The following is a 13,601-nucleotide window of genomic DNA, read 5'->3' on the forward strand; positions in this document are numbered from 1 at the left end:
AACGCAAGTGGAAAAGGAGAAAGTGAGGCTGGAGACACACTAGGCAATAAAAATGTTTTTGCGAGCTAAAAAGATTGAGTTTAGTAGCGATAAATGAGGTACTCACACGGTGAAATATCCACAAAGTTTGGGTCGATATTATGCAGCAGCTCCATTCTGGGGGACGGGCTTCCTTCACTAGAAGAGAATTTTTTAGGAAACGTTAATTTCCTCTCTCAAATTAATACGATGACTTTTAATACTTCCTTTCCTTGTACTTACAGGAAATAACAAGCTTGCCAATTAACAACTTTGTCATGAATTCGGAGATCTCTAAAATCTGTTGTTGGTGCATCTTTAATTCATAATTATTTGTCTACATTATAGTAATGACTGAACATCTAGTAAGACTGTCAGTGTCAAGCATATGACAATTAAACAATACTCTTAATTGTGACCCTTTGCAATAAACACTGTGGCTGCATTTATACATGACCATTGTTTACAAAGGGAAATGAGAACTCAAGTCGTTCTGTGCAGGCTTCATACTGACCATTCACAGGGAGATGAGGAAAGGACATCTACGAAGATGGTGGCATCAAAACTACAAGCACAACCTACGTTAGTGGTGAAAAGAAACCTGGGGATCACAGTCCAACCCCTTACATCATGAGTAAGGCAGACAAAGTTGTTGGCCAGATTTTAGATCATGTGACTCTTAGATCAATGGTGTTCTTAAAACATTGGGAGCATTAGGGCACCTGGGTGTCTCAGTTGGTTAAGCGTCCGACTCCTGGTTTTGGCTCAGGTCTTTGAGGCCTCATGATCTTTTTTTTTTTTAAAGATTTTATTTATTTATTTGAGAGAGAGAGAATGAGAGACAGAGAGCATGAGAGGGAGGAGGGTCAGAGGGAGAAGCAGACTCCCTGCCGAGCAGGGAGCCCGATAAGGGACTCGATCCCGGGACTCCAGGATCATGACCCGAGCCGAAGGCAGTCCCTTAACCAACTGAGCCACCCAGGCGCCCGAGGCATGATCTTGAGGTCATGGAATCAAGCCCCACATTGGGCTCTGCACTCAGCGTGGAGTCTCCTTCAGTTTCTCACTCCCTCTCCCTCCCGCTCACTCTTTCTCTCTCTCAAACAAATAAAATCTTCAAAAAAAAAAAAAAATGAGAACATTAACATCACCAGATATATGCGGGGTGTGCATGATGTTCCCAAGACATTTTGCTAGTATAGACTCAGCCTTATGTAAAAAATGATTTCAATCATTGGGAGTACTAAGGACTGCTTGATAACCCAATAAAAGGTTGCAAAGTACTGTTAACACTGTAGGATTTGTATACACTTGAAAAACCACTAAGGTCCCTGATGTAACCAAGAGGGCGTATTTTCAGGTGACCCAATATCCACACTCAAAATCACAGGTAGCTGTCTACAGCAGTGGCTTGGGATTTCAAGATCCATAAAATTTCAAAAAATCTGGGTTGTGATTGGCAATGTTGTATATGCCAAGTAAAAAAATTTTAAAACAAAATTTAATTAATTAAAAAAACCCCAAACTTCAATTACCATCACCATTATATTATAAAATAAAGATTTTTTTTTAAGGTGGGGGGCAGGGCACAGAGGGAGAGAGAGAATCTTAAGCAGGCTCCATGCCCAGCAGAGGCAGACTCAGGGCTCCATCTCACAATCCTGAGATCATGACCTGAGCCGAAATCAAGAGTCAGATGCTTAACTGACTTAGCCACCCAGGCGCCCCTAAAATAAAGATAATTTTAATAGCAAAAAGGGTAGGAAGAATATGATCTCAGAAAAACATGACAGCTCTTCAAACTGAATGTATTTAACTTTAGTATCCTATCGGATTTTCTTGTTCTTCTCTACTCCATAAAACGCTAATTAGAGGGTAGGAGGAAATACACAGGGATGTCTCTAGTTCTGGTGGCACAGGAGGCAGCATTGTTGGGGAGAGGGGTCATATTTCCCAGGACTCTTCTCATTTTCCTCTTGAGGCAACTAACTATCTGATTGTCCTGGAGACTGCCAACCAGTCCAAAATGACAGGAACTAGGGTTTGATTCCAGAAGCTCTGAATGCAAGAAGGGATGATTAGCAAACAAAATGGTGAATGTGAGAAAATCTAAACAGGATGATGCTGATGATGATGATGATGATGCCTAATTTGTGGGTTTAATGCAAATGGAGTTAAAATCTGGATGATAATAATAGCAAGTTAAGTCAGAAGGAGAAATCAGAATGAATGCATTTTATAAAGTCTTCATATTGTTTAGAAGTTAATACTACTGATGAAATTCAGATTTAGCTAAGTAAAATTTGCATGTTAAAGTTTTAAGGTAACTTGAAAATAAAGACAGAATTTTTCTGGACTACAGAAAAACAAAACAATTTTGTTTTGTTGAATGAATTTTCATTCAATTCAAAAGAAGACCCAAAAATTTCAGGGCCAAGATATTAGTACATAACCACTTGTCTTTAAAGGCATAGTTCACTGGGATACCCCAAAGCATTAGGCACAGTTAAGTAAAGGATCTTTTTCTAATAACTTTTAGAAAGAGTTTCTCTGTTATGTTATTCATTCATTCATATTTTTTGCATTATTCAGAAGAGTTACAGATATTTCAAAATAAGGAAACTTAAGAGATGACATTTTGAATACTGGAGTCTGTGAGTAATCCTGGTGACGGATCATTTGCTAGGAAAAATCTTCAGAGGTAGAATCACCATGATGTAAACAGGAACAACAACAAAAACAAAACAAAAAACAACCAGTTCTCTTAAGTATGTTGTGACACTACTTTTTAAAATGTAGTAATCAGAACATTTTGATAAGAATGTTGTTACTTACATGAGGCAAGAAGACACAGTATGTGATTAGTAATTAAAACAATGACCAAACATCCTTAGTCACTCCATTAGGAGCATTAGGGCACCTGGGTGGTCACTCCAAGTTATTAAATAAATCAAGGAAACCAAATGTACATTTAGGGAACTGAATAAAATACCATAAATCTTGGGTTACTTCACCTCAAAATACAAATAAAACCCCAGATTAGCCCATGTACCAATTCCCTGGGGCTAGCCTTTTGGAAAATGATGGATTTTAGAAATATCTCTGGGTATATTTTTTTTTTTTAAGATTTTATTTATTTATTTGAGACAGAGAGAATAAGAGACAGAGAGCAGGAGAGGGAGGAGGGTCAGAGGGAGAAGCAGACTCCCTGCTGAGCAGGGAGCCCGATGCGGGACTCGATCCCGGGACTCCAGGATCATGACCTGAGCCGAAGGCAGTCGCTTAACCAACTGAGCCACCCAGGCGCCCTCTGGGTAGATTTTTTAAAAGATGCATACCAAGGGCACCTGGGTGGCTCAGTCGTTAAGCGTCTGCCTTCGGCTCAGGTCATGATCCCAGAGTCCTGGGATCGAGCGCCGCATCGGGCTCCCTGCTCAGCGGGAGGCCTGCTTCTCCCTCTCCCACTCCCCCTGCTTGTGCTCCCTCTCTCGCTGTGTCTCTCTCTGTCAAAAAAAAAAAAAAAAAAAAAAATCTTAAAAAAAAAAAAGATGCATACCAACATGTGAAGTAATTATGGAAATATGGAAAAATATACACCAAACTTAACTGGAGTGGACAGATGGGTGGGATGAGGTTATTGAGGACTTTTGATCTCTACAACTAGCATATATTATTATTGTAATCAAGAAAAATTTAAGATTTTAAAAATATTTTATTTATTTATTTATTTTCAGAGAGAGAGAGTGGGCGAGGGGCAGAGGGAGAGGGAGAAGCAGAGTCTCAGCTGAGCAGGGAGCCTGATGTGGGACTCAATCTCAGGACTCTGGGATCATGACCTGAACCGAAGGCAGACGCTTAACCGACTGAGCCACCCAGGCGCCCCTGGAATCTGCATTTCCAACAGGTACTGGGAAGTACTGTTGCAGCCGCTCTGAGGACCACACTTTGAGTAGCAAGATTGGAGGAAGGCTCCTGGAGTCCTCTAACAAGGGACCGGAACTCTTTTGGAGTTTCCTAAATTAGAAACTCATGTAGTTTAGACCTGCTTCTGGAGCAATGAGTCTTGACCTTGGCTACACAATGCAGTCACGTGGGGAGCTTTAAAAAATACTGATGCTTGGATTCCACCACAAGGGAGTGATCTCACCGACATGCGCTTCAGCCTGGGCACACAGATTTATAAAAGTACCCATGCTGATTTCCTTAAAACTAGCTTTATTAAAATACAATTTATAAATCATACAATTAACCCACTTAAAGTGTACAGTTAAATATTTTTAGTATATACACAGAGTTGTACAACCATCAACACAATCTAATTTTACATTATTTTTCTCCCCTGTTAAATAAAAATTGTGTATCCATTAGCAGCTACCCTTCAGTTTGTCTCTCCCTAGGCTCCTTGCAGCCCAAGGCAATCACTAATCTATAGTGTTCTAACAGACTTGCCTATTCTATATATTCATATAAATGGAATCATAGAGGGGTGCCTGGGTGGTTCAGTCCTTTAAGCAGTTAAGCATCTGCCTTCGGCTCAGGTCATGATCTCAGGATCCTGGGATCGACTCAGCAGGGAGTCTGCTTCTCCCTCTCCCTCTGCCCCTGCTCCTATTCTCTCTCTCATTCACTCTCTCTCTCTCAAGTAAGTAAATAAAATCTTAGAAGAAAAAAAAAAGGGATCATAGAATATGTGGTCTTTTTTGATGGCTTCTTTCACTTAGCATTACGTTTTCTCTACATCTTCATCATCACTTGTTAATGGCTATCTTCTTGATTATAGCCATCTTAGTTGGTATGAAGTGGCATCTCACTGTGGTTTTGACTTACATTTTCATCTTCATATGAAAATCTACTATTTGTATAGCTTCTTTGGAGAAATATCTATTCAGATACTTTGCTCATTTTTTATTTGAGCTATTTGTCTCTTTATAATTGGGTCGCATATATTCTGGATATATTCTGGATTCAACTCCCATATCAGATGCATGATTTGTTAATATTTTCTCTAATTATCTGGGTTGTCTTTTTGCTTTCTTTATAGTATCACTTGCAGAACAAAAAAGTTTAAAATTTTGATGTGATACAACTTAGCTATTTTTCCTTTGTTGCTTTTGGTATTTTATCTACAGAACCACTGCTTAATCCAGAGTCACAAAGATTTACTCCTACATTTTCTTTTAAGATTGTTATAGTTTTAGCTCTTACAGTGAGGTCTCTGATCCATTTTTTAAAAAAGATTTATTTATTTGAGAGAGAGAGAGAGCAAGCAGGAGGAGGGGCAGAGGGGGAGAGAGAGAATCTTGAAGTAGACTCCCCACTGAGCATGGAGCCTGACTTGGGGCTCAATCCCAGGACCCCGAGATCATGACCCAAACCGAAACCAAGAGTCAACCGCCCACCCAACTGAGCTACCCAGATGCCCAAGGTCTCTGATCCATTTTAAGTAAATTTTTGTGTATGCTGTGAGGTAGGGATCCAATTTCATTCTTTTGCATTGAATATCCAGTTATTCCAGTACCATTTATTGAGAAGATTATGCTTTCCCAATTGAACTATCTTGGTACCCTCGTCACAAATGCAGCTGATTCTAACACACAGCTCAGGGTGAGAATCACTAATCTTGAGCCTTGTTATATGAAATCAATACATTTGATTATATGTTCTAAATTCTTGGTTTTCTTCTACAGAGGAAAAGATTGGTGACTAGCTTCTAGGACACTTATATAATAAGCCCATGTATAATGATAATGGCTTCCCCTTGAAAGGAAGTCCTAGTTCCTCAGAAAGTATCTTAAGAAAACCATTGATAACTTCCTACAATCAGTCCCTTTAATTTACCCCTTTATAGGGATATAAGTATTTTGAACACATTTCTTTTTGCATATGACACAATTTCTTCCTCAAAGCTAAGTGTACCAAAGTGAGATGGAAAAAAAAAAAGTGCTTTGCATGTTCATGACAGTTTTCAGCAACATCAACTGTGTGATCACAATCTTACAAATAAACAGTGGCTTCATCAAACTCATTAATGCTTATGGGACTGATTATTGCTATATTATAACATGTGTTAGCTTCTATCTTCTGTACATATCTATGCATTTACAAGTGATGCTACAAATATTGCAGCATTTCATGATTACTTGTACATTATACTCTTCCAAAGTTTTATTTCCATACAACCAAGTACTAGAAAGTGGACACTGTTAACTGTTTTGGTAATTTATGGTCCTCCTCCCGACTAGTTCTGAAGGCCTCACTCTCTCACATGCAGTCCGGCATTGTCTTTAAGGGCCCAGCCTTTCAGGGTCTGCATCTCAAGTCCACAAGGTTATATAAACTATAAACCCTTTTTTCTTCACCAGCAGAATGTGGATAAAAGTATCCACTTACAGAGTTGTTAGGGGAATTAAATGAGGCAACATACATAAAGCACACATACATAAAGCTTGGGATATAAGTGCTGAATAAGCTGGTAGCTTAAAAACAAGAACACCATTTATTACAAAATGTGGATCCTGATTCTACAGACATGGAAATAATATAACCACAATTACAAGACTATACTCTGAGACACAGATATAAGAATAATATGTAGATACAAGGAAACATTAATATTCCCAACCATTCTTCCTGCTGGCAAGAATTCCCCTCATGAAATATACTGGTGTAGTTATAACTTTAATTTCTAAGGCATGTTACAATATTCCCTCCCATGTGAGAGTCTCGTTTTAGAAATGTGTCAGTGTCAAATATAGCTAAGTCACATAGTCTACTCATCATGAACAGCATATAAAAAAGATACAGTGTCATCTGCTGTCTAGGGATTTTCCATATTTTTCAGATTAAGCATATGGTATGGTTTGCTGTACGAGCAACACTATCTTCATTAGACTGTGGATTCCATTTGTGAAATTTAAATCTCTGAATGATGACTGATGATGTTCATGGGAAATGATTTTCCCAATAATCACACAAGTTCATGCAATGACCTTGTTTTATTATGGCAAGGTAGTGTGGGTTTTTACTGTGGCAAATGTTCGGCCTCCAGGGTGATAGGAACAAAGCAGCACTCTCTAATTAGCTTCTTAAGGTGGGCACCTATGGGACTGTTCAAGGATCCTTACTGCACGATGCTCACTACCCACTCCAGCTTACCTGAATGACTATGGCAGTGAGTAGACAAAGAATTATGTAAAGAAAAAGAACTATAATATGTTGTTCACATTGACCACTTAATGACAGAGACCCATCTCTAAACCAGTGAAATGGATATGTTTCATCCATATCCATAACAACCAAACTGGAGTTATTTGGGGGTTTCTTGGTTTTGGCCAGGCATTTATAGAGCATTTATTATGTGCCACATATCATTTTAAATGCTTCACATGTATTATCATATTGAATCCTTGACATAGAGACAACCTAGGCACAGAGCGGTTAAATGACTTGCAAGATCATGTGGTTGAGCAGGGGATGGAATTGGATTTGAAACTCTGGCAGAGTTTCTTTTCTTTTCTTTTTTTTTTTTTAAAGATTTTATTTATTTATTCATTAGAGAGAGAGAGAGAGAGAGAGGCAGAGGGAGAAGCGGGCTCCCAAGGAGCAGGGAGCCCGATGCAGGACTCAATCCCAGGACCCTGAGATCATGACCTGAGCCGAAGGCAGATGCTTAACGACTGAGCCACCCAGGCGCCCTCTGGCAGAGTTTCTGATTGACTCCTGAATTCTTCACTTCTAACCACTATGCTAAATTGTCTCCTTAGTAAGATGCAGACATGGCCTCCGTATCTCCTTGAATGTCTTATGTTTCCATTCATTCAGCTTATTTTCAAGACTCCATTACCAAATATTTCTATTAACTTCAAATGCCTCTATTAACGAGAGAGAGAATCCTCTTCTCCATCTTCTTCTCTTAAAAACTTATATAAAATGGTATATAGCTAATTATCTCTTTTAAAAGATTTACTTATTCATCAGAGAGAGAGAGAGACAGAGCACAAGCAGGGAGAGTGGCAGGCAGAGGGAGAAGCAGGCTCCCTGCTGAGCAGGGAGCCCGATGCAGGACTCCATCCCAGGACCCTGGGATCATGACCTGAGCTGAAGGCAGACACTTAACTGACTGAGCCACCCAGGCATCCCAAGTTAATTATCTTTGATGACATTTTAGTATTCAATTTTAATTTACCTCAAATTTCATATTCTCTGGATTAGCTTTAAAAATAACAGGGCAAGAAGACACTGATCAGTGACTAGTTTCCAATATGCTATAAATATTTTCTAAAAGTCCACAGTTTCAGACACTGAGATCACAGCACTGTCCATTTATAAATAGAGTTTCCAGTTTTTGACTTTCATTTTCCAACTAGTTGAAGGGTGGGGCAGTAAAATATTTCCCATAAATAAATGAAATGCTATTATATTCCATATTCATTTTACCACTAGCTGCTGACCATCTGTCATAAAAAGACACACCCTGAAAAGCAGTATCAAATTTTTAGAAATGGAAATAGCCATGATGATATTTCCTGAGAAGAAATTTTGAAAAAAAAAATTACTTATTAAAAAATTCAAAACACACCCAGAGTAATGTCCATCCTTTTACCTCTTTGTGAGCATTGTCATCACTGTTACCATCTTCACCTCTAGCTCCTGAGTCATGACTGTGTTCCAGGCACTGTGCTGGGTGTTTTATACATATTCTTTCACTAAATCCTCACATAAGTGCCTATAAGGTAGGTACTGCTGATGTTACATTTTACACATGATGGAACTGGATGCTTGCAACTCTTTTTTTTTTTTTTAAAGATTTTATTTATTTATTTGAGAGAGAGAATGAGAGAGAGAGAGCATGAGAGGGAGGAGGGTCAGAGGGAGAAGCAGACTCCCCGCCGAGCAGGGAGCCCGATGTGGGACTCGATCCCGGGACTCCAGGATCATGACCTGAGCCAAAGGCAGTCGCTTAACCAACTGAGCCACCCAGGCGCCCTGGATGCTTGCAACTCTTAAGTAACTTGCCCAAGGTCACACAAATAATAAATGGAGAAGATAAGATTTGAACCAGATCTAACCACAGAGTTCATATTTTGTAGCCATTAGACAGTTGACCCTTGAACAATGTAAGGGTTAGGGGTGCTGACCCCCTGGGCAGTCAAGAATCCAAGTACAAGTTTTGATTTCCCCCAAACCGAACTATTAATAGCTTACTATTGACCAGAACCCTTATGGATAACATAAACAGTCGATTAACACGTATTTTGTATGTTATGTGTATCATAAACTGTATTCTTACAATCAAGTAAACTAGAAAAAAGAAATGTTATTAAGAAAGTCGTAAGGAAAATACATTTACTGTGCTGCACTGTATATTAAAAAAATCTATGTATAAGTGGACCCATGCCGTTCAAACCTGTGTTGTTCAAGGGTCAACGGTACCAGTGAAATTCCTGGTGGGACTTCTTTTCCTCGTTATATGGGCCCAGTGATATAAGGTTTGTGTAAATCCCATGCTCCTTGAAAAGCCATTTTAACTTGCAAACATAACCATGAATAAAGAGTTTAGGCATGGGAATTAGAAGATTTTGACTAAATTTGGTGAGGAAATATATAACTTAAATTCATTTGATATAGAGTTTTATATGGAAAGATTATTTTCACGGACATTTTAATTAAGAAATCTTATTAAATTTTTAAAGTAGGCTACTTAAGAAAGAAGTAATATTATTAAGAATAACTGAATCACTCCCCTAAATATAGTCTTTTCCTATTCATTACTGAAAAATAATTGGTGAGACTTCTGGATTAGTATCAAGCCAAGCCAGCAGGGCCTAATACGACTTTCTTACAATTTCCATGATAATACCCATAAAGAATTACAAAAAGATGAAAACTGGCAAAAGCACTGGAAACTAAAGAGAAGACCAGATGCCAAAGTCTCCAGGGGATTTTCACTAATGCCAATGCTGAAGAGATTACAACATATTCTTGGATTCTACCGTAAGAATCAAAATCTGATCCCAAAGAAAACAGAAAAAAGATGGATTCGCTTTGTCTACCTCTAGCTATAGGACTCAGAGATCACACTAAAGAAAAAATGGGCAATGATCTCCCATGAACCGTCTTCAGAACTAGCCCATCACATTTTTCCTCCCTCACTCCCAGTTACATCACTCCCTGTGTCCACCCAGGCAGCAAACACTAGACTACATGAGAGGAAACAGAAGAAACGAGGCATAACATGTAGTGTCCTTGCATGGGAAGTCACCTCACCAAAAAAAAAAACCCCAAATCTGAACCAACACCTAGAGTGCTATGTACTGTGGACTTAGGGTAGAAGCTCTTTTTTTTTTTTTAAGATTTTATTTATTTGAGAGAGAGAGAGACAGCGCACAGTGTGGGGGAGGGGCAGAGGGAGAGGGAGAAGCAGACCACCCACTAGGCAGGGACTCGATCCCAGGACCCCGGGATCATGATCTGAGCCAAAGGCAGACACTTCACCAACTGAGTCACCCAGGCACCCCAGAGTAGAAGCTGTTTTATAAAAAAGGTTGGTAAAGTAGAGAATCAAAAAAAATAACACACCATTCCTTAAATATTTTGCTTTAACTTAAAAACACATATATATTCAGTTGGCAGTCTTTGAATGCAGGGCTACTGGTTAGAATTCCCTACCATCCTTATTTCATCAACCACACTTATAATGCTTCTTTATAATTTCTAGGGCTGTTTTTCTTTTTTTTTAAATTCAATTCGGTTGACATATACTGTATCATTAGTTTCAGGGGTAGAATGTAGTGATTCATCAGTTGCATATAACACCCTAGGGCTGTTTTTCTTAAACTGGAGAAAGAGCCTAAGAACATGTGAGTTTCCAGATTTCCAGAGAATAAAGATGGCCATCTAAATTTTAATCTCTCTACATATTCTCCTTAGAAACCATATGGAAAATGAAAGAAAGTTGGGGCGCCTGGGTGACTCAGTCAGTTAAGCATCTGCCTTCGGCTCAGGTCATGATCCCAGGGTCCTGGGATCGAGCCCCACATTGGGCTCCTTGCTCAGTGAGGAGTCTGCTTCTCTTCTCTCTCTTTCTGCCTTTCTCCTGCTCCTTCTCTCTCTCTCAAATTAATAAAATCTTAAAAAAAAAAAAAAAAGGAAAAGAAAAGAAAAGAAAATCACCCAATGCCTAAGCCTACAACATAAGTGGGAGACTGACCGTATTTAAAACCTGGGTGGCTGTGAGGAAATGATCATCTGAGACCTGAAGAGTCAGTGTGAGTGTCAACTAGGGCAGAGTCAGGCTGGCCTCATGCTAAAGAGGGTGAGGGGGCCCAGGAGGGGAAGGACTCAGATTGCACTTGGTAAAATAACCCCAGAAAAAGAGGGCCCCACCCTAAGGGATAAAAGGTTGAGATACAGGTCTGATATTAAGTGGATCAGAGGACCGTCCCCTGAGGAGACCAAAGGGAGGGCTTGGACAGTGTGCAGGACAAGAGTGGGGGTCTCAGGCGGCACCAATTCTGACAGGAGCAGCTGAAGAACAGGTGTCTTTTGGAAAGTGAATGGTAAAGGGGGAAAAAAAGGAAGACACAAAAGATCAGGGTCCTACTGAAACAATCTAGTATCAGAATCACAAGAAGGCAGACCAGAAAGATAGAGGCAACATTTATTTTTAAAAGGGCACTTCACTATAGCAGTAGAAGAAGGTGTTCTTGAACTAAGAATTGAATCAAACTATCAAAAGTCCACCCCCATAGATTGCCTGCTATTACAGGTCCAGGAAAAGCTGACATATAAAATCGTGAACAACAAAAAGAACCCAGTATCTAAATAAAGTTACCATAGGAGTTTAAAAAATAGGAGATGAGAATTCAAAACTTTTGGCAAATGAAAACATTGCCCCTATTATGGCAAAAAAAAAAAGCACCACGATGCAGAAGAAAACTGTATCAACATAAAGTAAATATAATTAAATCAGCGATTGCCAATATAAAAAAAACCTTGAATCAAAAAATTTAAAACTCTAACACTGAACTAAGGAAAGAAACAAAGGAAAGACAAAATCTCAGAAATAAAGGATAGTATATATAACTCAAAGTATATGAGGCATATAGAGAATAAAAATGAAAAGAGAGAAAATAATTCAGAATAGAGAAAAAGAATCAGAGAGAAGCAAAGGATATGTAAATTCAATAATATTTATAATTGCAGTCCCTGAAGAAGAAACGCAGGAGAGAAATATATTTGAAACTATAATTCAAAAGTCTCTGAAATAAAAGATCTGAATATACAGATTGAAAGAACTCACTGTATATCTAAGAATATACATGGTCCCCTTTGAGACAGAGCTAGTAAAAGTCTTAGAATTTAAATCGGAATAATAATACAAATCTTCTGAGCCTCCAGGCAAAAAGACCAGTTACTTGAAAAAAATAAAATCATGTTGACATTAAATGTATCAACAGCATCATAAAAAAACAAATAAAAGTGGAGTAATACTTTCAAGAAATTCAAGGAAAGAAAGTATGAGACAAGGATTTTGTATCAGTTGAACTGTTTTTCAATTATCAAGGTTGTAGAAAATGCTTTAATAAATACTCAAGAATTCAAAGAATCCTGAGAAATCTCTTAAAGAATTAATTCCTCCAACTAAGAGATAATTGAGAACATTTTAGAAATTCAGAAGTGGTTAGCATGGAATATATTAATGTAGATCTAAGACTAAAACAAAATTGTGAATGAGGATAGAACAGTATTCTATATATTATATGCTCTGACCAGGTAGAAATAATACAACTAAGAATAAGACTGGAAGAGACATGTGAAAGGGTTGAGTTAAATACACTACTTAATTTCCTTATGGGTAATAAGTAGGAGTCAAAGATGCCATTTGAGGCTAACAAACCAAATAGTAGAACCTAAGTAAAAAAGGAAGACTAAGAGAATTATATACAGATCCTCCTTGACTTGTAATGGGAATATGTCCCAATAAACCCATTTTAAATTGAAAATATAATAAGGTGAAAATACATTTAATACACCCAACCTATGGAACATCATAGCCTAGCTCATCTCAAATGTGCTCAGAATACTCATATTAGGCTACTGTTGGGTAGGTCATCTAACACAAGCCTATTGTACAATAAAGTGTTAAATACCTCATATAATTTAATAAATACTGTACTGCAAGTGAAAAGCAGAACGGCTGTCAGCATATTGGTTGTTTACCCTCATGATCGCACGGCTGACTAGGAGCTGTGGCTTGCTGTCTAGCATCACAAGAGAGCATCATACCGTGTATTACTAGCCCGGGAAAAGATCAAAAGTCAAGGGCGCCTGGGTGGTTCAGATGGTTGAGCATCTGCCTTCAGCTCAGGTCATGATCTCAGGGTCCTGGGATCGAGTCCCGCATCGGGCTCCCTGCTCCTTGGGAGCCTGCTTCTCCCTCTGCCTCTCTCTCTCTCTCTGTCTCTCATGAATAAATAAATAAAATTAAAAAAAAAAATCAAAAGTCAAACTTGGAAGTATGGTTTCTACTGAATGTGTATCACTTTCGCACCATCACAGAGTCAAAAAATCATAAATCAGGG

General features: G+C 38.6%; 1 protein-coding gene across 2 annotated transcripts in view; it reads right to left on the bottom strand.

Annotated features, from left to right (window-relative positions):
* ARSB (arylsulfatase B) overlaps positions 1–13,601 on the bottom strand; it is a 166,652-nt gene that overhangs the window by 64,855 nt on the left and 88,196 nt on the right. For both annotated transcript variants that reach the window (XM_045897092.3, XM_064596286.1), the window contains exon 6: positions 107–177. In XM_045897092.3, coding sequence (XP_045753048.1) covers positions 107–177 — 71 coding nt within the window. The remainder of the gene's footprint in view (positions 1–106; positions 178–13,601) is intronic.

Source organism: Mirounga angustirostris, unplaced genomic scaffold (genome assembly GCF_029215605.1).
Source record: "Mirounga angustirostris isolate CCGP_5_RB_7025 unplaced genomic scaffold, mMirAng1.0.hap1 SCAF_7, whole genome shotgun sequence".
Classification (NCBI taxonomy): domain Eukaryota; kingdom Metazoa; phylum Chordata; class Mammalia; order Carnivora; family Phocidae; genus Mirounga; species Mirounga angustirostris.